The sequence below is a fragment of the Rissa tridactyla genome, chromosome 4 (assembly GCF_028500815.1).
Source record: "Rissa tridactyla isolate bRisTri1 chromosome 4, bRisTri1.patW.cur.20221130, whole genome shotgun sequence".
Classification (NCBI taxonomy): Eukaryota; Metazoa; Chordata; class Aves; order Charadriiformes; family Laridae; genus Rissa; species Rissa tridactyla.
This window is the reverse complement of record NC_071469.1, coordinates 38,649,079-38,676,288: the sequence shown is the minus strand read 5'-3', so window position 1 is coordinate 38,676,288 and position 27,210 is coordinate 38,649,079. Positions and strand designations below refer to the sequence as shown.

The 27,210-nt window shown below is 33.5% G+C and overlaps 1 protein-coding gene across 4 annotated transcripts in view; it reads right to left on the bottom strand.

Annotated features, from left to right (window-relative positions):
- RYR3 (ryanodine receptor 3) overlaps positions 1-27,210 on the bottom strand; it is a 233,618-nt gene that overhangs the window by 17,209 nt on the left and 189,199 nt on the right. For 2 of the 4 annotated variants that reach the window (XM_054198046.1, XM_054198048.1), the window contains exons 70-89: positions 21,058-21,228; positions 20,533-20,592; positions 19,465-19,596; positions 18,513-18,625; positions 15,695-15,794; positions 12,857-12,966; positions 11,997-12,048; positions 11,248-11,301; positions 10,874-10,973; positions 10,550-10,629; positions 10,212-10,288; positions 8,523-8,596; positions 8,263-8,280; positions 7,687-7,767; positions 7,191-7,279; positions 6,656-6,784; positions 6,185-6,289; positions 4,966-5,047; positions 3,324-4,648; positions 303-361 (exon numbers count right to left, since the gene is read on the bottom strand). In XM_054198046.1, the coding sequence (XP_054054021.1) occupies positions 303-361; positions 3,324-4,648; positions 4,966-5,047; positions 6,185-6,289; positions 6,656-6,784; positions 7,191-7,279; positions 7,687-7,767; positions 8,263-8,280; positions 8,523-8,596; positions 10,212-10,288; positions 10,550-10,629; positions 10,874-10,973; positions 11,248-11,301; positions 11,997-12,048; positions 12,857-12,966; positions 15,695-15,794; positions 18,513-18,625; positions 19,465-19,596; positions 20,533-20,592; positions 21,058-21,228 (3,011 nt within the window). Of the gene's footprint in view, positions 1-302; positions 362-3,323; positions 4,649-4,965; positions 5,048-6,184; positions 6,290-6,655; positions 6,785-7,190; positions 7,280-7,686; positions 7,768-8,262; positions 8,281-8,522; positions 8,597-10,211; positions 10,289-10,549; positions 10,630-10,873; positions 10,974-11,247; positions 11,302-11,996; positions 12,049-12,856; positions 12,967-14,521; positions 14,619-15,694; positions 15,795-18,512; positions 18,626-19,464; positions 19,597-20,532; positions 20,593-21,057; positions 21,229-27,210 lie in introns of all 4 variants that reach the window. The other 2 variants (XM_054198047.1, XM_054198050.1) reach the window with 1 other exon arrangement.

Sequence of the window (27,210 nt, the reverse complement as noted above, 5' to 3'; positions counted from 1 at the left end):
ATTCAAACTCAAATTTTTGGTCCTCATTTTTAAAGGTAGTTATGGGAACTTTTAAAAATACAACGGCTACAGATTTATATATGCAGAATTGTCAAGGGCCACAAAAAATCGATTACCATTTTGTTGCTCACTGAGATGGTCTGCCACCTCTTAGGGACTGTGCTGCTTTTCAAAATACTGATGAGACAAAGTGTACACGAAGTTCTTTGAATACTGAGCATTGCTTGGATTCTTTCTGGCCAAATTATCTAGCATTAGGAAGTAGCAAGGAATTACACAGGAATTGTGTAAAAATAACTTACTCTGCCTTCTCAGATTCTGCTTTTCTTTCTTTTTCAGCTTCTTTTGCAATTTCAGATATCTGCAAAAAGTATTTTAACTGTCAAAATGGATACATTAAAATAAAATTTTGGTAACTTTAGATACTATTTTCTAAGAAACAAATAAAATAATTACCACACTATATTTTTTATACCACTTTGCACTTTTAAATGTTACAGTTTTAAAAATAGACAGCTCAAACTAGATTTTAACAGTGAATACTGCAGAAATTCTTCAGATAGCCTTTTTCAATATGGTGTTATCAATCCTATAGCTATCCCAGTTGACTGAACAACTTAATTATACACGGTTATCAGATTATGTGAAAAGGAAAAACCAATATGCCATTTTACAGATGGCTAGCTGCAGCAAAGAAGCTGGGACCTGGATTTCAAACACCTTTAGGCTCAGTGTTGCTGGACCAAAGTGAGCTCATTTCAAATGCAGTTTGAGCATCTAAGCTTCACTGGAAATCAGAGAGATGCAGGCTACGAAGTCCTAGATTCAAAAAGGAATCTAAAGTGCCTAAATTTGCTACCATTCACTTTTGCAAAAACGTATCTTAACTCTTCACCCTCTTCTGTATTCTTCAAAGAGCTGAGACAACAATTATCTATTGGTGTATTCTCTACATTTCTAATTAATACACAAATACAGTTATCTAAACTTTTCCCCCACTACTCACCTGGATGCCTATCCTCTTGCATGTAAGTAGTGAAATAATTTATGAAAGAATTTACTAAATTGATCTTGCCTTGCTTATCTCACCTCTAACATGTGAAGCCTCATCTCGTACATGTGATAAAGCATGCGTAACTCTTCCACAAAGAGTTTCCCCTAAGATCTCAGGCTGGTGGAGTGTAATTCAGAGATCATTTGCTGACACCTAGTTCTTCTAAGGGGTAGAGTGGGAAAAGAATGAATAAATCCCTATCCATCCTCTCCAGGCTGAAGAGCCTTAACCTACTTAATTCCATACACAGTATTTGTTCCATATCAAGTTTTGATAACTTTTTCACCCTCACTGAACCTTTTTCAGTTTTATCACATTCTTTTTTCTTCAAGACACAGTTATATTTTGGGTTCATGGAACATAGTAATCTGGGGTTTTCCTCTCTCTCTTCCTTTCTCAACAATTCAAAATTTCAGTTTGCTTTTTTTGATCTGTGTTGATTGACATTTTCATTGAACTGATACTTCTGTAGAATTCTTATTACATTCCCAAGATTTCATATCCAAGCAGTAACAATGAGCTAAAAATCCAACACTTTACATGTAAAATTATAATTTTTCCTCCCATGTACATCACTTTGCTGATTTTCATGTGCAATCTTGATTTTACTGATATGAATAACTCAGATTTATCAGCACACTCTGTTAGCTCACTTCTCACTTCTTTTTTTAGTTGTTAACCTGCATGGTGCTCAGATTGCTATGGAACTTCACAGTAAAAACTAAGTCCTAACAATCTTCAGGATACACAGTTCCATAGGTTAATGCAGTTTCGCTGGCTCTACGGTAACGTCATTGACCTTATCAGTAGACAATAGCTTTTCCAGCATATAGAGGTGAATTTCGGTCTCTATCCATTTGTGCAAGCTTTATTATTGTAAATGCTTAAGACAGACACAGTGACTTCCTGAAGGGAACTTTTGATTCTTACATTGCTGTTTCTTCTTTGAGGTCTACTAAACAGTTACATACAGTGCTCTAACTGCATTACTTGAGCCGTTCATATACACCATGTGAAAAGTAATTTCTGTAATACAGAATTAGCGTAAAAATTGTTTTGGTAAGTTTCACTAGAAAACATACTAAAGGTAAAAGCTGGATAAATTGCATTGCTGACCACATTAATGACTCAAAGTATCTGCATAAATTACTGAGCACTTCTGTCAATAGTTACAAACAAACCTGAGAAATGGATAAATCAAAGTAAAGCAAGCAAAATTCTGAAATATTTAGTCAGATCTGAAGTAAAATATTTACTTCAACTATCGTTGAAGAAAATTCTAATATATTTACTCAGACCTGCTATGATCCTTAAGTTAAAATAGTATTTTTAAATACTCACCACATTGCATTTATGCTAAATGAGGCAGGAATTTAAAAGACACTCATTTTTAAGTACACGCATAACAATGAATTAATAAATAAGAAAAAAAAATGGAAAAATATAGCTCAATCTAGGCAATAAACAAATCTTGGAGAAAAAACATATGAATGAAGAGGAAATAATGAACTAAGAAGTTGTACAATGGAGGTTTATCTTGAAAATCTCTGGAAAGCATACCATAAAGAGGTGGATCAATGATGAGAGGAAAGATATATTTGAATAACAAGCAGAGTGAAACATAATGCATTCCAAATATGACAAATGCATTTGGGTTTTGACATTTAGTTCAATACATTTTTAAACGTAATGATAAATTATATTTAGCTCAGCTGAGTGGAACAAAATACAGAGTTCATAAAACAGAGTAAAAGTAAAGAATGACTATATGATAAACATTAAAGTAATAATAAATTTAGGCAAAATTATTTCAAATAATAGTAAAAAATGGTATTTTATTGTATGTGATCAGTAAAGCATATAGAAGAAAGACGATAATGATAAGGCATTATTATGGAAAAAATAGATTGGAAAAGTAATTGAAATATACTGTAAAAAAATGGGGTATGCAGAATAAACAGGACTGTAAACAATTTAAAGCAAAATCTGTGCCTAGAAAGTTGCTAGCAATTTTTGTTTTGAATAAAGTCCAAATGAAAAATAACACCAATTTACTGTAGTGAAATCTAAACACACCGGACTGAATTTTTCTGCCATGTAAAACTCTCCTGTTTGTTTTTAAAAGAGTGCAGATTATAAAGTATGTTCTCAATGAGAACATTTATTAATCAGTTAACTGGCAAATAATTCAGTTACTAATAGAAAATTCAGTAATATATTTGTATTATTATTATTCTCTTCAAAGAAATACAAAATCTCTTTAACATACCTGTAATCCTTTTTTCTTATGAACTGTGTTTTCCAAAGATGACTGGATATCAGTACCAAGGATTTCTGCAATATCTCCAAGTCCAGCATCCTGACCGTGTTTTGGGCCACCTTCTTTCTTTGTATGAATGCCAAAAATGTCTGAGATTATGTCAGTTTCTCCCTTTTCACCTTTCACAAACTGCACAAGTTCAGCTCTGATGCCATGCTCAGTACCTTCAACTTTTTCTACTTCCATAACATCATCATGGATTCCAAACTGTGTTGGGTCAGGCATGTCCCCCAATATTTTTGTAACTTTAATGTTTTTGGCTCCTTCAACCAGGCCACCCCCAAATACAGTGCTCCAAAGAATCTGGAAAATTCCCCACACTATAGTAAAGAACATTTGAAACATCCCTACAAATAGGATCCAGAAAAAGGAGAAAAACACTTTCACCATCTCTTTTACTGTCATCTTTCTAACTTTCCTGTATTGTTTCCTTAGGCTCTTCACAGTGACCATTTTAAAAAAGCTGGCAACATTCTTCTTCACTGCAACACAGGCCATTGCAAAAGCTGAAGCAGACTCCAGGGACTTTTCTTCTTCCTCATCATCTCCAATACCCACTACATAACAAGGCTCTTCCTCCTCCTCTTCATCAGGCCTCTCAGATGAATCCGTTTCAGAGATCTGGGATGCTAACTGCATTTCAAAGATTGTGTCTTCACAAAAATTCACGAAGAGTTCCATTTTTTCTTGCTCTCCACCTTCATTTACAACATCAAATATGAACTGCCTTTTGGATTCCTTCACCTGTGGCTTCTCCCACTGCATTCTACTGGATTCACTGATTTCAAAGTAAACTCTTTCTATTTTCTTGGCTCCACCCATTATTTCAATACGGCCAAGATATGGTTCAAAGTAATTAAGAACACTTTCCGCAGGTTCAAGTAAGCTCTGAAGGCGTGAATCATTAGGCATGTGCTCTGAAAGGTTTGTAAGCAGTACTGCTACATTAAATCCAATGTCTTTGGCTGGTTCATGGAATCTTTCCACAAAATCAACATAGTTAAACATATCATTTTCATCAGCTTCTGCACAGGACAGCAGGAATTCAATCTCTGACTGTATGTATTGTTTTTGAGCCTCCATTGATTTCTGGAATTCCTTCTTTGAAATGATGCCTTTACCATCTGGGTCATGCTCTTTGAAAGCATCTGAGTTAGTCAGATCTTTTAACTTGAGGAACATGTCAAAGAACTTCAAAATCATTTCTACATTGCTAGATGATTCTACAAGTGTGTCTACCATTTGTTTTCCAATAGTTCCATTTACAACGTTACCTAAGTAGTGTGTTAAAACAAGAAGTTATTTGGCATCACTACATTTTAAATAAACACATTGCATACTCATGCTGAGAACAGAACAAAAATGTTCTTAAATCTTCGTAATTTTTTGTTCAACATGCTTTTCTGTAGCAGCCCTCTGCTCATGATTATGTTTATTCCAGAGTAATTGTTAAATAAATACGAAATAGTTTTTTTCCCTGGCATTACATAAAGGCAATTAAAAACAGTTTAGAAAGATTAACATAATTATCATAATTTACATTATGAAGCTGAGACAATCATATTTGACCACAAAGAAAAACAGGTCCTACCTTCAAGCAGTGACAAGAGCATCACTACCATATCCTTTAGCAGATCCAGCAGTTCTTTAAGCAATTCAATCTGAGCAGAGTCCTGTAAAAAAAAAAAAAAAAAAAAGGAGTATAAGATTGTTTTTTCTTTGTATTTATCTGGAAAAATAAATACAGTTGAAAAAAAACAGTATGCAGGATGGTCATCTAAATGCAGTTCAAATTCTTCAGCAACATTTCATTGTCATTTTATTATGATTACTATCAGAAGTCTTATACAATATCAGGGTAACTTACTACAGCAGAGGTATTAATACTATAAAGATAAGCTTTAAAAAAGCATTAAGGATTACCAAAGTGCAGATAAGGGACAGAAGAAACTCACAAAACTGGTTACACCACAGATCTGGCAGTATTCATCTCAGAAAGAATCCATCCTTTCTCACTTTACAGGGAATATTTAATGGCATAATGCATTACCACTCAAATAGAACTAGAATTGTTTAGTTTAACTACAGAACATAAGTCTAACATTAAGGACCTAAAAAAGACCTCAAAATACTGATATGCTTCTGTAGGGTGGGAAGAAATCTTATGAGTAAGTCAGAGAGTAGCAGAGACACTAAGTAAGAGTGAGGAAATTACTCTGCACTGTTGCATGTGGTGCCTAGTGGCTTGAGCGTATGGGTTCATTAAGCAGAAATCACAAAAGAACATAGAAGCCTGAAACTGTGAAGAGGGGTGGGACTCCACAATGCCCTGGCACAGTGAAATCAACACTGACTGTTGCCCTCCTGCTCTGTGCCTGTGATGAATTAACTGGACAAGTTGACTGACTGCCATATTCCCGACCTCTTTGAATCTTTCCCAGCTTTCCTCTTGCCCTACTTAGCTGTAGCATGGGAACCATGCTTTTAACGGGGCTTCTGCTCTGACAGATCATCAGGTTTTGGCAACAGGGAGGCAGGGACCAAATTGCCACCTTCATTATAAGAAAGGTATAATTGGGTTTGAAGCAGTGATTTTGGTATTAGAAAAGTTGAGCGGACAGTGATGATTAATGCTAAAAGCAGTGATATGAAGACGCTAGTCCTGAGCTTCAGTCTTGGACCTCTACATTACAGTAGGCCCATGCACATACAATGAGTATCAACACATTAACTGTTAACAGCTTTCAACATTCATTTGATTGTAATTTATAAACACATGCAAAGAAGGATTACTTGACTACTGAAAATACCTGTGAAAGTTTCATCTGCATATTGGCAAAGACATGAAGAAAGCCAACAACTGCATCCCACAGCCTACTATGAGCCAGACTCTGTTGATTACCTATGCAAGGGCCCTAAAAAAAATAAAGCACATTTTTTATTTATATAAAATAAAATACGACAATACAAATAAAACAAATTGCTTTCCTAAGATTTCCCCCTGAAAAAATAGAAAAAGAAACTTCAGGCTTCCACGAAGATACATGAGAGAGCTTCCTAAGGTCTCCTCGGTATCTAGTGCATCAGTACTAGATCATACCATGTTAAATATACAACCATTCACATCTTTTAGTATTAACTTTACACTGGGCCAGCGATTCCATTTAGCTTTGTCAAAATTAAGAAAAATAGAGCCAATTAAATAGAGTATTTACAAATTTATGATAGGACACGATCACAGAACTTCACTGTTAGTACTTTGAGCAAAAGACTTTGTTTACCTGGATATATTCTGTAAGGGAATTGAATATTTGTTTGGTGACAGCCAAAGCTTTAGAGAAATTACGTTGTCCTGATTCATCAATTACATCCTTTCCTGAATAGTACCAATAGAAGTCACTGATTGATTCCTAAGAACAAAATAACAATGTTATATTTTCTAATTTTGGATTCTGTATGCAGTATTTACTGCCTCCATTTCTATCACCAAAAGTTGAATCATCAGCAGATGAAATTTTGTATTTTTGTGTCAATCTATTTCTCATGACAATAAGAAATTTTTGCATTTTTATCTAACTATGCTCCCTGCAGAAGTGAAAAATGAGATAAGTTACAAAAAATCTGGTTTCATGCAGAATTCTGAAAGGTAATCTATTTTAAAAGGGAAGAAGAGATGAAATAAATTAAATCAAAATTCTTTTTTTTAGATATCCCTGGGGAGAGCATTTTCACATTTGTTTCTGGTAAAATGTGAATTTATAAAAGTGAAGGACAGGCAAGTATGTTATACTCCATTTTCTTCGCTTTTTTCCTCACCTGAAGACGCAAGAGATAGTCAACTGTACTAATGATAATATTCACTGTTGTGGTGTTGCCCATCTGAGTACGTAGGTAATTTTGAAAATCTGAAATAAGAAGTGATTTGTGTTTGGTTACTACATATAGGAATAAAAAATAGTAGTTTATTTTCATATTTTCATGGAGACGTAGAGAACACGTTATTTTTAAGTGCCTTTTTGGGTACAGATGCTTACGTGGTGGAAATTGAAGGTAGATTAAAATGTAAATAGAACTGAAGAATTGTTGTCCACATGACTTGCAATAGGCTTTACTATTAACAATTGGCATAAAAACTGAAATTATATTAAGACTTAAAAATTCAAATTGAACTCTGCAATTCAAATTGTTGACATGCCAATTTCCCCTCATAAAACTAAATTAGAGGAAAAAAACATTAGAATTGGTTCTATTCAATTCTGTTTAGGAACAGACTTATCACACATTTTCCCCAAAATTAATTCTGTTCACTTACCATTGTTATGTCCTTCACAGAGCAGTTGTAAAAATCTAAATAGATCTCGAGTAAATTCATCATGCTGCAACACTTTTTCACCTTTAAAATACATAAATGCAATGATTATGTGCCAACTGTTACAATTAAATATGCAGAACACATAACCTCACAGCAACCTTTAAAACTGGAATTCTAATAAAAACAGTATTATAAAAGCGTTAAAGCAATTTGAAAGAAACAGACTGATAATAACGAAAAGAAAAACTGAGACAGAAAAAGCAAAGCCAAAATATTTAGCACTCCAATGCATCCATGGTTAAAAAAAAAAAACCAAACCAAAAAAAAAAAAAAAGAGAAAGCAACAGGAAATATATCTAATAAGTAGGTGGTTAGTCATAACAAAAATCATGCCTTAAATACGAATGACACTTCTTTAATAAGCATCAAACTGTTTATCCAAGCTGAACACACAACCTGCTGCAGACCATAAAGCTAAACCTAAAGATATCTGGGAAGATGCAATGGAAGATTTCTCTCTGTATTTGCAACACATTTTTGCAACAATAGTATCAAAAACTGTAAACCCAAACATACCACGCTCACGAACGATGACTGTGGATCAAAGAAAAATAACAAGAATACAGGATAAGAATATTGGAAGTTATAATGTTTTTCTTAAAAACTATTGCTAAAGATTTTGTAAATATAAAGCATACTCAGAATTCAAAGCCTAGAATTACTTACAGTAAGTCTATCAACAGAAACCTCAAGCCACAGTAAATAACAGTTCTAGTTAAAGAAGGAAGCACAAATAATGTTTTAAGCACTACTGGAATCAATTTCATTCTACTTACGAGTTCCTTCTTCAGTAACCATTCCCAGGCCTTCTGCTTTATTTTGTCTCTCAAACGCATTCAAGTCAAGAACACTTATATTGAAAAAAAAAGCAAACAGGAAAAAGTACTGTAGTACACAATGGAAAATTATTTTCTTCTAGGATATCTCTGGAGGCCTTCAACAACTAGTCTTGACCCACTGTGACATGCATTGCCTCATATTTTATTTAATATGAATATTAAATAAAAGAGCTTGAGGTGAAAATAAGGATCCAGTGTCCATTTCTGAAAAGAAACGAGTCTCAGGTCAGGTCTCGCCACTTACCTAACTTCACTTCCAGTAAGATCATTCATGGTTTTATGTATAAATGAAAAGTGGAAAAGGAACATGAAATATTACTCTTTATATTGACTCAAACCTGCCTGCCAAAAGGACATTACTGCAGTTATTTCTCAGTCACACTCTGTTTTCCACTAAGTTCCCACTATTAATTCTATTATATTGTTACTGTATATATTATGCATTATTATGTTATTCAGAAGATGTATGCAATGTCTGATTCCATATTCAGAAGACATATGTGGAATCAGAGATTCCGTATCTTACAAGGTCTAAATACACTGATATCTCCGTTTTCTTTTGGTAACTTGGTATAGCCCAGCACGTGAAATAGCAGATGATGATTCTTCTCACCACTCAGTCAGAATATTTAAATTCAAACAGTCCAAATATAATTCTATGATTATCTGATTTTTTCCGTTAAACAGCAATGCAGTCACATATTCTACTATCCAGCAACATCATTAAAACCAAAAGCATGTTTAAAGCATCATTTTCATTCTCTTGTCAGTGTTCAAGTCATTTTATCAAAACCTTTTTAAATGAAGTCCAGAATGATACACATACATGATTGGTAATATGATCACTGCAGGTCCTGTTTGAGCAAGTCCTTGCTACATTGCTCTACATAAATCGAAAAATTACAAGATACTTGTTATTTAATTAGGCTGCAACTACTCAGCGATAATTTCTGCAGTGAAAGTCACCACTCCTTCCATGTTTTTTCCTGTCTACATAGGGCTTCTCCACTTCTAATTCCCAGTCTATTCTTTCAGAACCCTTCTGTTGCTTCAAAAGGCTGAGAGAAGGAGGTTGTCTACTGTAAGAGTAATCAGAAGCACCAATAGTTTTCCGCCTTCTTTATGTGAGTCCTTTACCTTAACAAATGTGAACTTCTGGTTTATCAAGGGAATGGACTACTGTAGTCTCACCGGTCGCATGCCATCTCTCACAAACCTGATACATATGCAGAGGATTCAGATGAAGGTACAGAGATTACGTAACTCGTCAGAGATGTGCAGAAACTGAAAGCTTAGTAAAGATCCACTGGTCTGTCTCTCCTTCAGTGATGGGTCTTCCACATCCGTATAATCACCCAGACAGAAAACTTGAGGGATCTGGGACCAGTAAAGGAGCCACTACACTTTACTTTTCTGCCTCTCCAAACTAAGGCTTCAAAGGCATATACCATCTTTGCTTTATTTTCTCCTTTGGAAGAATACTATTCCTCTGATTCACAAAGACTTCCCATGAGTTCTACAATCTGTGACTCCTGTAATTTAAATCTAACAAATCCACCTGCACTGAGCAACAGGCCACCAATCCGAATAAAACTGAAACTGTAATAGTATGATTTATGCTTTTACCTGCAGGACTGCATCAAGCCAGAAAGACTTTGAAAAAATCCAGCATCCTTCTTCTCCTTCAGGTAGTCCAGCATTTTCTATGGGGTATACATTTTTGGGGAAAAAAGATAATCTGTATTAAAATTATATGAATTACCAACTTCCTGAATTACCATTTGAAATGCAAATCACTGGCAATAATATCATTCTTATTGTACCAAAAATACCTTGATATTTCTTCACTGTTTAGCTTAAAATTAAATGCACCAAAATAAAAAAAAGACTAAACCCACTAAAATTCTCAAAATTACTTGCCTCCTTTATACAAACAAGACTCGCAGTAGTTAGAAAAGCATTACCTGTTGAACTATGCTATTCCCACCATTTAGAATAGCAATACCAAGTTTTAGTGTTTCAACAACCATGGGTCCTGTATGACCTGTCAAAAAAAGGCTACAGTCATTAAAACTTGCAATTATGAACTATTCAATCAGAAAAGCAGTCTGGAAATTTTACCTAGTGCAGTTGTAACTGACATTTATTTTGCCTAATTATATACTGTATACAAGTTGTATATGATATACATATCATAGATATAATGACATAATATACTATATATATGTATAGCATTTTAACTATGATATCTGTATCATGTATACTTTTAATACTTCACAGAATATTACCTTTGCTTGCACTAATCATCTGAAGGACCATCTCAGCAGCGCCACGATCATGTAAGCGAGCTTGCTGATAGAGAGTTCTCTGTTTTTCCATTTCTTTCTCCTGGGTTTGGGAACAAAAATGAGAACAGAATACAGACTGGAACTGATTCAGGAAAAATAGAAAGATGAGAAATCTGAAGTTGTTGAAGGCCATTTGCCTCCATAATCCATGGGTTGTTTGATTCCAAAAACTCAGAACTAACCATCTTTCTTTTATATGAATAACCTACTAAACTAGCTCAATACACACTGTGTTATTTTTGCATTTATTCTAGTGGACATATTTAAAATACTTGCACGTTAGGCAATGATAAATGTTATTTAAAAGCTCTCACCTCAAATGTCTTTTCTTTTTCTTCTTCTTCCTCTTCTTCTTCTTCCTGGCAGCTCTTTTTAGGTTAGAAACAGAAATCACAAGATTTTGTTTATTATGAAACATAATGCCTATTTTTACTATAGTATTTCTACAAAAATGACCAAAGACATTTTTTCAAGCAGTAATTAAAGGCATTAAGAAGATTTACAAAACCTGTATTCATAAATATTTGTGCTCATCCTCACAAAGAAGCTGATATTCCCTAATGTATGAGTACATCAGGGTACTCATCCAACTACGTATACACCCTGTAACTGCAGGCTATGTGTTCTCATGTCATATCTCTCTCTATATCCATAATTATTTTCACAGCCAAAATGTTCTCAAACGTGTTACCTTTAATCAATATGTTGCAAAAACCTGTCAACTTATTTTTGACACACTTCAAATATTAACTCCAAAATAATTACCCAAATAATAAAGATAACTAACATGTTAAGACTGCTCATGAGTTAAACCTGTACAAAACAAAGTGCCAAGTGATATCAACAGGATTGCACCTACTGGAATTTTATAATATTATTTTAATGTAGGAAATTTCTCATTATATATATAAGTCTGAACAGCATTTGCTTCGTCAAAAACAGAGAAATTACTAGTATCAAGCGGCCCACGTAAGAAATAGAAGGAAAAGGTCTGAAAAGCATCTAAAATTAATGGGAAGCACCTGACTGGAGTGAGGGATGGAGCTTAAAATGATGTATTTACCTTTGCCATCATGGCGGAATAGGCAATATATAAAGGATCATCTTCTAGTTTGCTATAAAGAGTAAAAAATATTTAAAATTATTTTACGATGTAGTAATAAAAAGATGTCATACTCCTACTAATATTTAAATATCATTTTTATTACTGGGCATTTTATAGTAGATACACATGTCTACTTGAAAATTGTATTATAAATGTATTTTCTTATCTCAGAACAAGTCTCTAACTTTTAAATTAAAAAAATTCATGGTATATTTGAGCATCCAACTTAGTCATATTGGATAAGTCAGGATCACTGGTTGTTGTAGGTGCAGAAAAGTAGTGTGGAGATACAAGTAAGAATAATTATAACTGTCAGATGGCAAGATTGTATTAGTCATACGGAAAAAGTATATGAAGCACTGGATTACTTATACAAAATACATATTCTCATCAATAGTCTAAATTCAAAACAGAAACTGGCACTGAAAGAGATTCATGCTAATCATCAGTTTCTGATATACTGAATAAAATGTAATGAATACCAACAAGAACAGAAATCTATTACCAGCAGAGACCACAATCTGAATGAACCAGCGGTTCCTGTAGACTTTATGTTTCTATAAGAATTCATGCTTGGTTATTTCTGTATTGGGTATTTACCAAGCTTTTAAAATGTCAAAAATAGTCAATATTTGTCTCAATATAAAGGTTATACGAAGTTTAAATACTTGAAAACTCTAATGAAACTGAGAGGCAAAAAAGCATTCACCATGCACAATAATGAACTGCAATTGTGTTAAATCACTTCTTTAATGTTACTAGAAATTCAATTACTATGTGCATTTACTCAATGTGCTTTTCAACACAGCTCTTTTTACCTTCTTTCTGTGAGAGCACTGCGACTGAAATAGAGGATAATCTGATGAAGTGGATCAGGCTGTTTTTTCTCAGTCTCTTCCTCTTCCTCTTCATCTTTTTTTGGAGGTGTCTGTCTCAAGATTTATATCAGAATATACAAATTAAGCTTCATGAGTAAGAAAAAAATTGAGTAATTAAGCTTAGGAAAGGATTTCAGTAGTTTTATTCTGTCCAATTTGTATTAACTTTCAGTATTCATTTTATTCAGCAGCTTACCGCATAACCTGCAACATTATGTGCCTGTATAACTCAGAAGGAGTTAGAGTATCTGATTGTTAATAATATTTGATAGTAACATTAGAAGTTTCTCATTTGCAAGGTACTGAGAACAAGACAGGGAAGACCTTAGGGAAGCCTTATTCAGCAGAAATTACGTGTTTCCCAGTTCAGTTCTTTAGCAGGAGAATTATTGGTAAATTGAACTATTTTTAATAATATCAGATACATCCTATTTAGTCTACTGCTTGCTGCAATACTTTCATATATCATTTCTAGGTAACCTTGATTCAACAAATGTAAGAACTGTTCTCACTGTCAACTTCAAACATTTTTTTGGCAGTTTGAAATACAGCCGGCAGTTTGAAATCACCAGCACTGGCAAAAGTGCAGCATATCACCTTTACATTACTTGTGTTATCACCCCTTTGTACCGTTTTCAATTATTGTAATTATAGTAATAATTGTAATTACAGAAGTTCAATTTAATTCTCTAGTAAATCTGAAAGAATTGTAATCACTGTTTTGATTAATGGCCTCATTCCTTCTTTTAGAAAGAAGCAACAAAGTCAAATAAAGACTGTGACTATATAATTGTCCAGAGTATGAGAAGACTATATTAGCTGTAATTTTGAAAAATCATACAACCTTCTATACTGGTGGGTCTTTAAAAAGCACAACATGACTGCTTTTGCTAACACTGAAGAGTCTCCTGATACATCTTCATGTGATCCATGAAGCTGTATGTTCACTTTCACGGTATTTCTACAATACAGAGATAGGCCCCTTGAAAGTATTTTAGAAAAACTAACTACAGAGAGGGAAGAGAAAAAGCAGTAGGCTTTCTGAATCAATATTCAGTAACAAAACGCTGAAGTTTACTGATCGCTTTTATCAAGTACACATGTAAACTAAATTTTTGCTGAATATGGCTGCATACATTTAATTCTTATGATGTATCAACAAGAAAACAGCAAAATTAATTTGTATCAAAGCTGAAAATGTTAAAATTAAATATTATGCATCAACAAAAATTTTAAAAAGGGGGAAAGGATCAATTGTGTCAAGCTTTAAAAAACTAGTAAATAAAATATAGGAACATAGGAATTACCATAATGACAAAAATAGTCTGACAGTTCATCTAAGCCATTTCTCTTACCAAGAATGCGTATCACGTAGTTTGTTTGAAGGCATAAACCACCTTAATGCACTTCAGTGTGCATCACAGGACAAATGTCTTTTTGACCACAGCAGAAAATGACCTTATGCCCTGAAGCATAAGGATTAATATTTTACAAGTTTATGCATACATATACAGTGCACAAAAATTAAATATAGGTTATAATAGATACATAAAATATACACTAAAGTGGGCACTGAAAAATATGCCCAATTATGTCAGTACTTACAGACAAATCCTGAACTAGTTTCTCCTCAAATGAATATTCCTCTGTTTCTATCCAATAGTTCTGATAGCCATGGAGGAAGAGGTTAATAGAACGGTGCCTGGGGGGGTTGTGAAAGTGAGATCAAGAGGGGTAACAGAACATAGTATAACAGCTCGTGTGGTTAATGATTAGTAAGGATACGTATTTGTACAATTCTGATCCTCTGATTGGTCAGTGAAACAAAATGCAAAACATAACTAACATTCAGTGACAAATGAGCATGTACTTTTGAACATTCTTACTGTATCTTTATACATATATGTACATATTACTTCTTGTTTTGAGGGCTTTGGGAGTGCTAATATACGTTATACATGAAACTGCAGGACTGGAACCTTAATGTGAGCATGGGAAAAATACACACTTGAACAGATTGCGAATGAGTGGGTGGGATTTACACCTACGAGATGTAAATCTAGTTTACTAGATTTAGGACACTGAGACAGCAGAAGTTGGTCATCGACACCAAAATAATTATCAAGTGCTTTCCAGCATGTTATCTGCAGGCAACTATTGCTGTCTTCCACATAGAGAAGCCTAACCTCAGCTTCTTTTCGATCAGTTCTAAATCAGGGCAGTATGAATGTGTCCTTGAAGAAGCTGGATTAGAAATACACAAAACCTGCCCTAGAAAATGACCAGTTTCAGAAAACTCCTAGGCATATTAATTGCTACCATACAGTATTCATTAATTTAACTTTCTACAGAAAATACAGCTCATGGCAATAAGACTACACGTAATAATGGCAAAACCATTTCATCTTTACATTACGTTGGGGGGAAAATTTCATTTTGAGGTGCACTACGTAAGGTTACAAAGGTTGTTCCACACAGCCTTTTCATTTACTTTTATCCTGCACCACTAACAAAAGTTATATAAATTGGCTGTATATACTATGACTGTTTAAATACACTGTGCACATGAATTATTATTTTATAATAGAACAGCTATTGAGCCAGCCTTCTAGGCTCTCCTGCTGGCACTGGTGCCATTTTATTATCAAATTTCAAAAACTGACCAATCAGAATCCCCTCTGAAAATTGTACAAATTCATGTTTTATGATAACGTCAAATCATGGCTGGGAAGGAATAAGTGTGCGCATAAGGAAGAGGCTCTCCACAAGTTACATTACCGTTAACTTGAGTATAAGCCTGTCATACTGAGTTTTTTCATGTACTTTTTCCAGCCAAACACGTTGAAAGGTGCTCAGGAAGAAATTGCTAATTTTGTGTCTGAAGAAAAGCATATAGGTTTTCATTGAAGAAAGGTACAAGTTAAATTCAATAAAGTAGTCAGAAAGAATGTATTCGTAAACTGTGTATGAAAAACTGCCATGTACAACTTCGCTGTATCTATGTGCATATACAGATGACAGACAGTAAGACAAATCTTTTACAAATTGATTTCCTTAAAACATCAAACATAAATGCACACATCTCAGAGAAAACATTTATCACATAAGACACTTTTTCAAAGCCATGTACATTCTTTAAACACAGAACACAAAACATTAGTATTTCCTAATTTAACTGATGGTTTTTTCCTTGAAAAATAAAAATATTTTAAAATACAACTATTTCTTTTGTATCTCCAGGCACTTGCCAGAAAAGGGAGTACTCAGAATATCTACAGTAAAGTTAAAATAATTTTTCTATGATTTAACAAACATCAATAGACATTTCAATTTCTGAAATATCATACTGGAATTCCTAAAAACTGATATATATAAGGATGTCTTTTGAAGAAAATCAGATTAAAATATGAGATTAACTTTAAATTATATAGAAAGCCATCGAAATCTCCAGAAAATTTTCAAAAGAAAGAGCTCATTATTCACTGAAGATATTAATCCTTTCTAGGATGAATGAAAGGGTATCACCATAATGTTTGCTTACTGCCCTTTAAATTGATTCTAGCATCAAATTTAGAACTAACACTCCAAATATAAAGCTGCAACTCAAATGAGGAAATATACAAGATAAGGAGAGCTGCATTTGACACTCTAGTTCAAAGGGATTCACATAACTCCTAGAATTAATCATACCCCACTTGAAATAATCTCCTGAGGGTTCAGAGATGTCTTAACAAGACAATCAATTTAGATGTTGGAGATAGTTATAGATGCATAATAGTGTGATAGCCTTATTTTCCTGTCAGAATTCTATGATTTATCTAGAAAAAGTATGTGTCTATAAACTAATGATTTTTAAAACTTTGTTCTGCACCTATCAATTGAGCAATATACTTAGAATTCCTGCTCATTGCAGGGGGGTTTGGTCAGATGACCTTTAAAGGTCCCTTCCAACCCAAGTCATTGTATGATTTTATGATTCTAAGTCCAAAGTGGTTTTTTCACTCTTGCCTATTTCAAAGTGCAGACACCACAGTTAATTGGCTAAAATAGTTTTATGACAATTCATTTTTAGAATCTTCAAGACAAAATAAGTGGACAGATTTGTCTCACATTCCTATTTAAATTAAGAGTAAACTCCACCACAAAATCTACCATAATGTTTGAGAAGAACCAACCTCAACCTTTTTAACACAGAAAAGTTTTTAATGAAAATTGCAGATTATGTAAATGTTCTACTTCAATGAGTATTACTCTGTATTTTCTTGAAAATGAAAATACCGATTCATAACCCATTTTGCCCCTTGGCAAGTGTTCCATCAACCTCAAAAATAAGATAAGTGATTTTTTTAAAGGCAAAAATAAGATGAGCCATTTTTATCGTTTGGGTGCTCATAGATATTCCAAACATTTTAAGAATTTATAAATTCAGAATATGATTGTAAAAAAAATGCTCACAAAAATGTTATACTGAAGGAGGTGCTCTTCATATCACTTCCTCTTGTTTTTCAAAACACAGTTCTTGAAGATGAAATGGTTGATATTAGCCAGTTTGTTCTTATGTTGTACTTAAACCTTTTCATTGCCCTGGTTCTTTAAAGATTGCCTGGTGGTAGTGTGACAACTCAGAGAAGTTATTATAGCCTAGAAATACTACTTTTTTTAAAGGAAGGATGTGTGCTTTTTACAGTATTTGTCTTGTGCAAACCTAATATTCTTCCAATATGTTAGTGGCACAGCTACAGACCTTTAGCTGACATCAAATATGTAGATTGGCTTTAATAAAGGCATTTAAAAATGCAATGCAACTCTTCTGTTAAATACTTTGCAAACAATCTTTGAACAAAAATATTAAACATGAAAGGTGAAAAAGTGCAGGAGAAGGTGAAAAGCAAACTTAATTAAAGATGTGCTTAGGCTGTATCTGAATAAAAACCAGATATATTGAGAAGGAACAGGATAAAGGAAATGACACCAATGCTGCGTGGTCTTAATATTCTGTTTAAAGCAGTAAACTGATCCAGGCACAGGATGCACTTTATCTTGGACTTTGTGGAATCTACATTCAACTCGAGTAAGAAGCAAAGCAACACAAAAGTCAAAAATATCATTTGGCGCTGCTCTGCCCTAATAGCCATTTTAATGCATATAAAATTCTGATGTGGTAACTAAAGGTTGCCTCAGACAAAGAGCCTGAAGCGTTCATACAATAGCCATACAAAGTTAAACAAGAGAAAAGAATACGAACACAGGAGAATAAAAAGAGCAACCAATCAGAGGCAAAAGAGGGACAGAAACAGCAATATCTTAACAATTTTCACAGATAACTTGAGGAACTATATGGAGTAACAGCTGACAAAAACAAAGCATTTGGGGTTTGAAGCAGTGTAATTCCTATGGTCTTTTCCCCCACTGGGTATTTGTCATGAGACAAGTGTTTTGCTGCTGTGAGGAATAAGCTGATAACTGTCTCTTCTGTCTCTTAAACAAAATTACATAGGCCTAACAATCAACAAATTTGTAGGCATACACACAAGCAATATTTGCACTCAGAAATGTAAACGAAAGTTACAAAAAAATAAATCTTTAAGCTATTTACCTTGGCAGGTTGTATAATGGTGCCATTCTGAAACACGCAACAACAGCCCTTTTGCGTTGTTTTGACAGGAGTTTGTGCCAAACAGCTTTCTTTGATCTCAGTGGTTGTTCAACCTATGGGAAAATATCTTCTAGTACGTACAATGGAAACTCTTCAGCTTTTATTCAACAATTTATTTTTAGCTAGTGGTTAATGTAGTATGCAAATGAGAAAATGCTACAAACACTCCCCACCATCTGAAAAAAAAACCTGTTTATTTGGGGTTTTGGTTTTTGATTTCAAATTGGTAAGAAAAGATCCTGGGGGCCTTATGTATAGCACCTCTCAGTTTATACACAAAAGCTCAAGATGGCACAGTACCTCACGTGTGGGACTCCTTGGTAAAATTGGAAAAAGATTATTTTTTCTGTTTCTAATGATGCATATTCAATTGTTCATGGAAATTAATTTCTGTGCTGTATCACTTGTGAATGAAATGGATTAACTTTATGGGGGAAGAGTACAAAAGCCTTTTTGTATTACATTGTATCATTTGAATGAACAGGCCAATGATTCAAAAGTTGCTACGGCATCCTCAGGTGCAGAAGTAGGAGATGGGCTAAACCCAGTATATTAAAAATAAGTACACATGCAAACATCTCTTCCTAAAATTACAGAGTTTTCAGCTACTGGATTGTGACGAGTTGTATACTATACTTTTTGCAACTGTTCACAAAGTTTTGCAGAGGGAAATACATCCTCAGTTGTCCCTGAGGCTAAATTGAGGCACTTCAGTAGATTACATTAAAAACTTTGCATATACACATCTGTATGCGTGTGTGCACGGATGTGCAAAAGTAATTTTTATTTGGAAACTTTAATAATGACACTCACTGAAGTTGAAATAATCTCTACAAGGAAAAAACCTCATACTACTTTAAAACAAACACAGCATAGACATTTAACTATTTACCTGTTCCAGATGATACAGAGCAGCCGATATCCTCTGCACACGTTCCACATTTCTCTCTGGGTCAGTAGGTTCATCACTCTTCAAAATGTCTTTGTACAGATTTAACTGCCATTTCACAGCTGGATCATCAGACTAAAAACCAACATATTTTGTATGTAAGCTGCTGAATGAAGATACTGAATTTGACTACCACCACTATTCTCATAGTATAATAAAGAACGTTATAGATACGCCCACTTCATCTGTCCCATTTTAGTCAAAATTAACATCTGCTAGCTGCTCAGAAAAATGGCATTCGATTCTGGACTTTTCTACTGATAGTGGAAAGCTGTTTTATGGAGTCTATAAAAGACAGCTGGAATTTCAGTAGGTGAAGAATTACAGCCAAAGGTTTTGGATTTTTTTTTGCAAGACAAAAATAGAAAAAACGTATTAGAATTACTTAGTGTGTCCAATCTAAATTTATGAGCACAAGTTTATAGCAACCAGACAGTCATCTCCCATGACAGATAAATGAGTTGCTCCTACTATGTTCAAAGACCGCAGGCAATGATCTAAATTATTTATTATTTACAGAATGAGGACGACTCCATTTTGGTATCACCTTTGACAGTGTATTCAGCATATAAATAATAGGAACATAAATGTGCTTGTAAAACTCTTAACTGTTAAGATGACACAAGCTTTTCTTATTTTATCATAGTCACTTTAAAAGTGCAAGTTAAGATTAAGAACAGAAGCTGAAATACAATAGTTTTAATTTTATTTTTTGCTTGGATCAAGTTGATTTTAAGTTATTATAGCTTTAGAAAAAACAATATATCAATTCTTTACACTGTCCTATTCTATAGGAATTGCTCAAACTTGAAAATACCAGCCAAAGCTATAAATAAACTAATTATTGTCATGAAAAAATTATAAAGGAAAAAAATGTTAAAATGGCAATTTTTCTAATAGCTTTTCACATTCCCTTTATTTTTTTAAGTATCACAATAAACAAAAATATTGTAACTTTTGTGTTTTAAAAGTGCACACCACCATTTTTAAGACAGAATTTTTTAATATTACCTTTTCCTGCAAATGTAAATTGTTGCGTAAATGTTCTTTGACTTCATCATCAGTGTCCCTCTGTAGAAAGGTAGAAGTATTTTTCAATTCACGTTATGATTAATCTCGTAAGAACATATACAGCATAGAACAGCTATTATTTTAATATTGAAACTTAACCTCTTTTGTTTTCAAAGTTAAGTTACCAGAAGGGTCTGGGACAAAGGCTTTCTTTAATTTTTACCACAAAACAAGGATTAAAATTTGAAAAGAATTAAAGCTAACTAATAATATTTCACTATTTGGTTCAAATGAGTATGCATATGTAAAAACGTATATTGTATACAAAAGGAAAATTACATGGAAATGATGGCAGCTGTCTATACACCCCGCTTTTTCTTGGGAAAGCACAATTAATAGCTATAATTGCTTACAGTACATTGATATATTTAATTATATTGACTGCTTAGGTACCTATGCCTCAAAGTTCAGTTTATGAAGTTCTGCTTATTTTGCATTAAACACTATTACAAAGTATACACTTACATAGCTGTATCTAGTCTTGGCCAAAGAGATGAGCTCTTGATCTCCAGGAGTACACATATTCAAACCAATAGGAAGCATCTTTTTAAGTGCAGCTACAATCAAGGATGTTTGTATGGAGTACAAATCCCCTCTACGTTTTGACTTCTTTCTCTCTTGATCTTGTCCTCCAGACTATAATTAAAAAAATAGAAAAGTAAATTACTGTAATTCTGTGGATCATATACTTTTCCAACACGCTCTTCCCCTAATGGTCCGAGGAAACTATGTTCCTGATACAGTACTTAAAAATGCTACATTAGAGGAAGGGTGTAGAGTCTAGAACAGAAAATGTAAAGGAATATTTTTGGTGTGTGCCAATGCAGAAATTGCAGTAGAGTAATATTTTAATAGCAGTAGCATACTTTTGTGTGCATTCGTACGTGTGAATCTAACTATGTTTTCTGGATCTTACCTCTCAAATCATAAATAACCCTAAAATTAAAAGCTGAGTCAGTCTCAGGGGACACTATTAGTTCTCAATGTTACAGAGACAAATTCAGGATATTTACATTTTTGTTAGAAACTTACATAAAGACAGTTATCCAGGATCTGAATGAATTAATATTGCCTGATTTGTCTCAACTGAAAAATAGCAGTTTCTAAAAGGCTTTGACTCAATGCAATAAAATGCCAATGAATTAGTGCCTCTGGGAAAAGCACGGCCCTTTGGCTTTGGCTAAAGTATGTAACTCTGGGATGAAAAATTAAGTCTTTTGCATCTTTGGAGATCATGAGTAATAGGAAAAGGAAACCAAAAGAGACAGAGAAGTAAACAGCACAACAGAATAACATCTGCTCTATCTTCTTAAAACAGACATTGTACAACAATATTTCACGCACAAATTTTCATTTATGAGACGGCGAACCAAAATCTTTAGAACAGACCTAGATATTTAATGAACATGTGGTAAACAACAACATAAAAATAGCCCAGTTCTGAATTCTGTACCTAGATTAAACTCCTACTACACTCAAGGGGAGTTTTGCCTAAGATAAGATTTCAGGACTAGGCCTCCAGGCTTATACAACACTACAAAAGAGCAAATGCTTGCATTTAACCCTCCACATCCTTTTCCCTCTGTCAATTAAGTTTTACTGACTACTGTTTTTATAATGCATTATGTAGTTACACATTAGGATCCGGCAGAATCCACTGCAATTCATTATTTACCAATTATTACCACACTATTATCACAGTAATCACTGGAAGTAAAACCAGCAGGCATACGTATTCTACTCAGTGGTAAATTTTGGCAAATTCTGTCTTCTAGATGGTGAATCTCTGTGTACATAGCTGGTGTTGAACTTTTTGCCTGTCAGAGGGAACACACAATGGATGTGGCTTCCTTTCTTAAGGAACTAACAATTGCAAGAGAGTACTTCGCCTCAAAGCTTTGCTTTTGGAAGTGCCTTAGAAATAGCAGTGATGTAATGGCTATAATAATGACATTATTTGTACTCTACATTGACAGCAGACAAACATATCCCACAATGTATCGCTGTATCCCAGTGGCGTCACTATGCATCTTAAATAATAAATAACAAAATATGTTACAGATATATTAAAAAAAAAAAAGGAAATGAAGGAGAGACACTGGGTTACTCTTCTGCATCTGTGTGCTTGAGGGCATTTTACACATCCAATTTTCTTTAGTTTCATTTGAGATTAATAACAAGGTATGGACAAGATAGGTGAACCTTAAAACCAGAACATTTTTAAAACATGAAAAGAAGATCCATTCTGCCTTTGCCATCAAATTCTGATGCCTGTGAATTCACAACTCCTGCTGGAAAATGTGTAAGTAGAGTCACAGACAGAAGCCTAAAGACAATAAAATTATGCCTCCTTCAGTTCTAATATGCACCAATATGAGCAAACACAATACCTTCATTTAATATGTAAAGCATTAAATTGGATGTCTTTTGCCTAAACAATTATCTGTGCTAGAAGGACCTCAACAAGAATGATATAATCTAGTTGCCTAACAGCACTTAATGATCTTACTTGTCTGAGGATTTAAACACACAAATGGACATTTCTTCAACAAATATATACAGAAAAAGAATTACAGAATCTCCAGTAGATTCATAATAATTAAATATACAACCAAAATTAAGAAATAATTTATTTATACTGTAAAAAAAAGATTAGTTAAAACTGGTTATGATGGAATTAATATTTTTAGCATTTCCAATCCTCCTTAAATTTTCAATTTTCTAAGGTTCTCATGAGAGCATTCATTAAACCCTACTCCGTATACCTGGGGAAGTTTGACAATAGCAAAGCGTGAAATCGGGTCTATCAGTTTAACACAACTGCTCACTTTTTAACTTATGCCTCCAATTTAATTAATTAAAAACTCTTCACAGCATCATGTGTGCTTCTCAGCACACATGGTGATGGGAAAGATGAAAGGGTTTTATGCTCCATTTTGCTGTTCATTCTGTTTCACCAATGAAGAACATGCCATAGGTTGGAAAGTACTCTTCTATATTAGAAATTCATATTAAAAAAAGATAAAAATGAATTATGCAAAGGAAGGTGAACTATGGTTCACTGGAAACAAAGAACGTTTTGAATATATCAAATACATAAAAGAAGCAAGTATTATTCAAAGGCTTTGTTACATCTCACATCCTTCATAAAGATCATTTTAATTTTGCAAAAAGGTAGGATTTGAACTCTACATCTTATTTAAATTTCATGGCTCTAATACAGTCTTCTATTCATCTACAGAGAGGGTTACATCACATTTCTCCCATATATTTTTATTGAATATCAAAAGCAAAATACATGTTTCTGATGACTCTACTTAGGCATTGCTTTTACAATGTCTGCTTCAATATATTAGCAAAAAAATCATAATGCAGAAAGACAGCAGAGGCGGAATGTACATCTAAAATAATTACAAAAGGTAACTTTACTACATTTTCACATTAAGCAATGTGTGGGAGTGCCAAAGGGAATTTCAGCGTCTCTGGTCAAATACTGACACTTTAAATTGGAGAAAATTTATAGTAGGTGGAACCTGGGCCTTCACTTTGTGACGCCACTGCTATGATCAATGGAAAGAATGCTCGGAGCCTGATCATCTCTAAATCTAAAACAAAGACACATCATGCACTTTGACCTGTACCTTTACTTGCATGGCCTGTGTGAAAGAAAAATAAAGGGAAAAAACATAAGTAAAAGATGAAAAGATGATAATTTTACAAGTTAGTAATAAACTTACTTAGCTTTATCAGGACAACAAAAATAGTATAAGTTTTTAGCTAAAACTATAGACTGTAAGTTCCTAGTGAAATAATTTTTATTCAGCTTAATCCTTATTAAATGATTGAACTTCTGAATTTATCTGTCACTATTTAGCCCTACCATTTGTTGCTTCAGCATATAAGGAAGTACGTCTAGTAAGTAAGTACATCAATATACTAATTACTGCATCTTTTCCCAATATTGTTAAAAGGAGGAAGGTGTCTGGAACTCTGGATAGTCAAATAACGAAAAATATTAACATTTTCACCAAAATAGCTCCTTCCATCTCTTTTCCCCACCAAAATATGATTGAAAAAAACGATGTTTAGAAATGCAAATCAAACTATCACTGTGAAGATGCAGCATTTCATTTATAGATGTATTTTCCCATTGCATAGCTCATTATCCTTTTGAAGACAGCCTGAGAGAAACCTTGACTTAAGCAGTTATCTCTCAGCAGTACCCACTTTGGGAATACTATTGTAAACTAAATTGTAACTCTCATACATAAACAGTTTTTTTTCCTGTTTATTATGTTAATACCCTAAGTACACTTAAATAAACATGTATTCCACAGTCAACACTGTATTATCATTGTGTCAGGCAATCTTAAGAAGACAACAACAAAACCATGTAGTTAGGGTAAAATGGCAAAAAAACTCAACTGTTACTCAAAAGAATCTTTAACCAGGCATGGGAAAATACTATACAAAATTGTTGGTTAAAAACAAACAGAAAAAACCATAAACACAAACAAGCTCCCCCTTCTGTGATAATATAGTAACTTTGTTTTCCTGTGATACTTGAATTAGCTTCAAAATGTTTAAGCCAGGCTATTATTACAATCTCTTTTTATATCTTACTATATTAATATAACATAGTGAAGAAAATCAGCGTTGAGTCAAGAAAGACTGAAAGACTAATCATCAAATTAAGTTTAAGCACCTCAGAATCTTCAATACCTTACTCAGAGAAACAGCAAATTTTAATTGAAAATTTCAATTGCGTGAAATATGTAGATGCTGCACAGACATGGCTCAGCAGATATACATCAAAGGTAAGTAAAGACAAGACATTAATTATATTTCATTTATTAAAGATGACCGTAAACATAATCCACTCATGATTTACCATAGTATATCTAAAGGAAATATTTTCTATGCAATTGAAATAATCTCAAAGAAGAGATGTAAAATTCTTGCAGAAAATACTAACACAAAACCCTCTAATTATCATAAATTTGCAAATTATATTTGTCACATATTACAAATGGGCACAAAACACAACGTTGTTTTGTAAAACAAACTTGGATTTTATGACTGCCTCAAACTTCCGTAATAGGTCTATCCAAATGCTTTTTAAAAATAGACACAAAAAAATTAACAATGAGGGCCAGTCAAATAAAACTTCAGGAGGATATGCAAGTGTTTAGCAAATGAGGTTATATATCCAGCCACACATTCATTTAGATTCCAAAACTTACACAGAAAAATTGCCCACATACGTATTACACTTTTATTGTGTACATGTGAATGGACAGGTTTAGTCTTTTATACCAATTAGCTGTAAAACACAATAGGACATCATTGCATCTTAATCAAAATGCTATTTTATTAACAAGCCTATGAAGGGTTCAAAAATAACAGATTAGTGGAGTTGAATGTGTTTAAATTCTCCATTTCAACACTTCTATCACAAATCTGTTATTTCAATGCAATCTAAGTTACCAGTCCCTCTCGGACTGCAAATTCTCTAACTTACCATTCCCCTCCGAGCAATCTGCTGCCATTTTTTTAGAAAAGAAAAATTAAAAAACTTGCTCAGCTGTTAATACATTCATTTCAGAAAATATTAACAAAGTTAATATTGTAGACTCAAAATACAATGGGTACTTAATCATTGTATTGATTGTAATTATAAATCATTTGTTACCACTGCTATTATCTACCAATAACTAATGTAATCCTAATCCTTCATGCTCTGCATATTTTTTTCTGCATATGGTATGTAAAGATATAGAACCTTCCATACTTGATATATCACACCTTACTATCACAGTATCTTCTATTTTAGGAAGAATACTAAGTCTTGGTTGTAAGGCAGACAGTTGTCTAAAGGCATCTGAGATCAACATGGGGCCTTACTCCTTTTAAGACCCCCCAAACTGTTCTGTCTTGGGAGAGCTGTAATAGCCAATGTTCATATTCACCGTTCTCTCTCCAATCTCATGTTAGATAAATAATGGATATGACTGCTTCCACTAAAAAGAATGTGAATAAAGAGGAAAGTGGTAATTTTTCTGTTAGCACACTGCCTCCTGAGTTAATGTTCATATTAAATCAAGAAATTATAAAAATAATGTTCCCTAATGTAATGTCCTCTACTGATTGTTCTCTGAGGATATAAATAAGTATCAAAGCTTGCAGGTAATCCTGAAATTCAGTTATGTATGATAATTTCTTGTTTATTCTGAACTATGCAGTCCTAAAAAACACATTCAGATCTAAATATATGCTTTCATGACTGTGCTGGGTTTAGATAACTTTCATTACATATTATGAAATGTTATCAATTTCCTGCTTAGAAACCATGTACAGAAAAGCAATACAACACTTCTAAAAGATGTCTCATGTATTCTATCACGGTATTTAAGTCATCATGAAACAAATGCCTATCCAAATGATCAGCTGTTCTGCAATCACTCCTGCACATATGGTACCATATTAATAAAATATTAAGTTATCAACAATACAATCTTTTATTTTTCCCTATATTAACAATAACCATGCATAGTGTCCTTGAGCACTGTGATTTGATATTAATATGCTTACCAAAAATTACATGCATATAAAAAAATA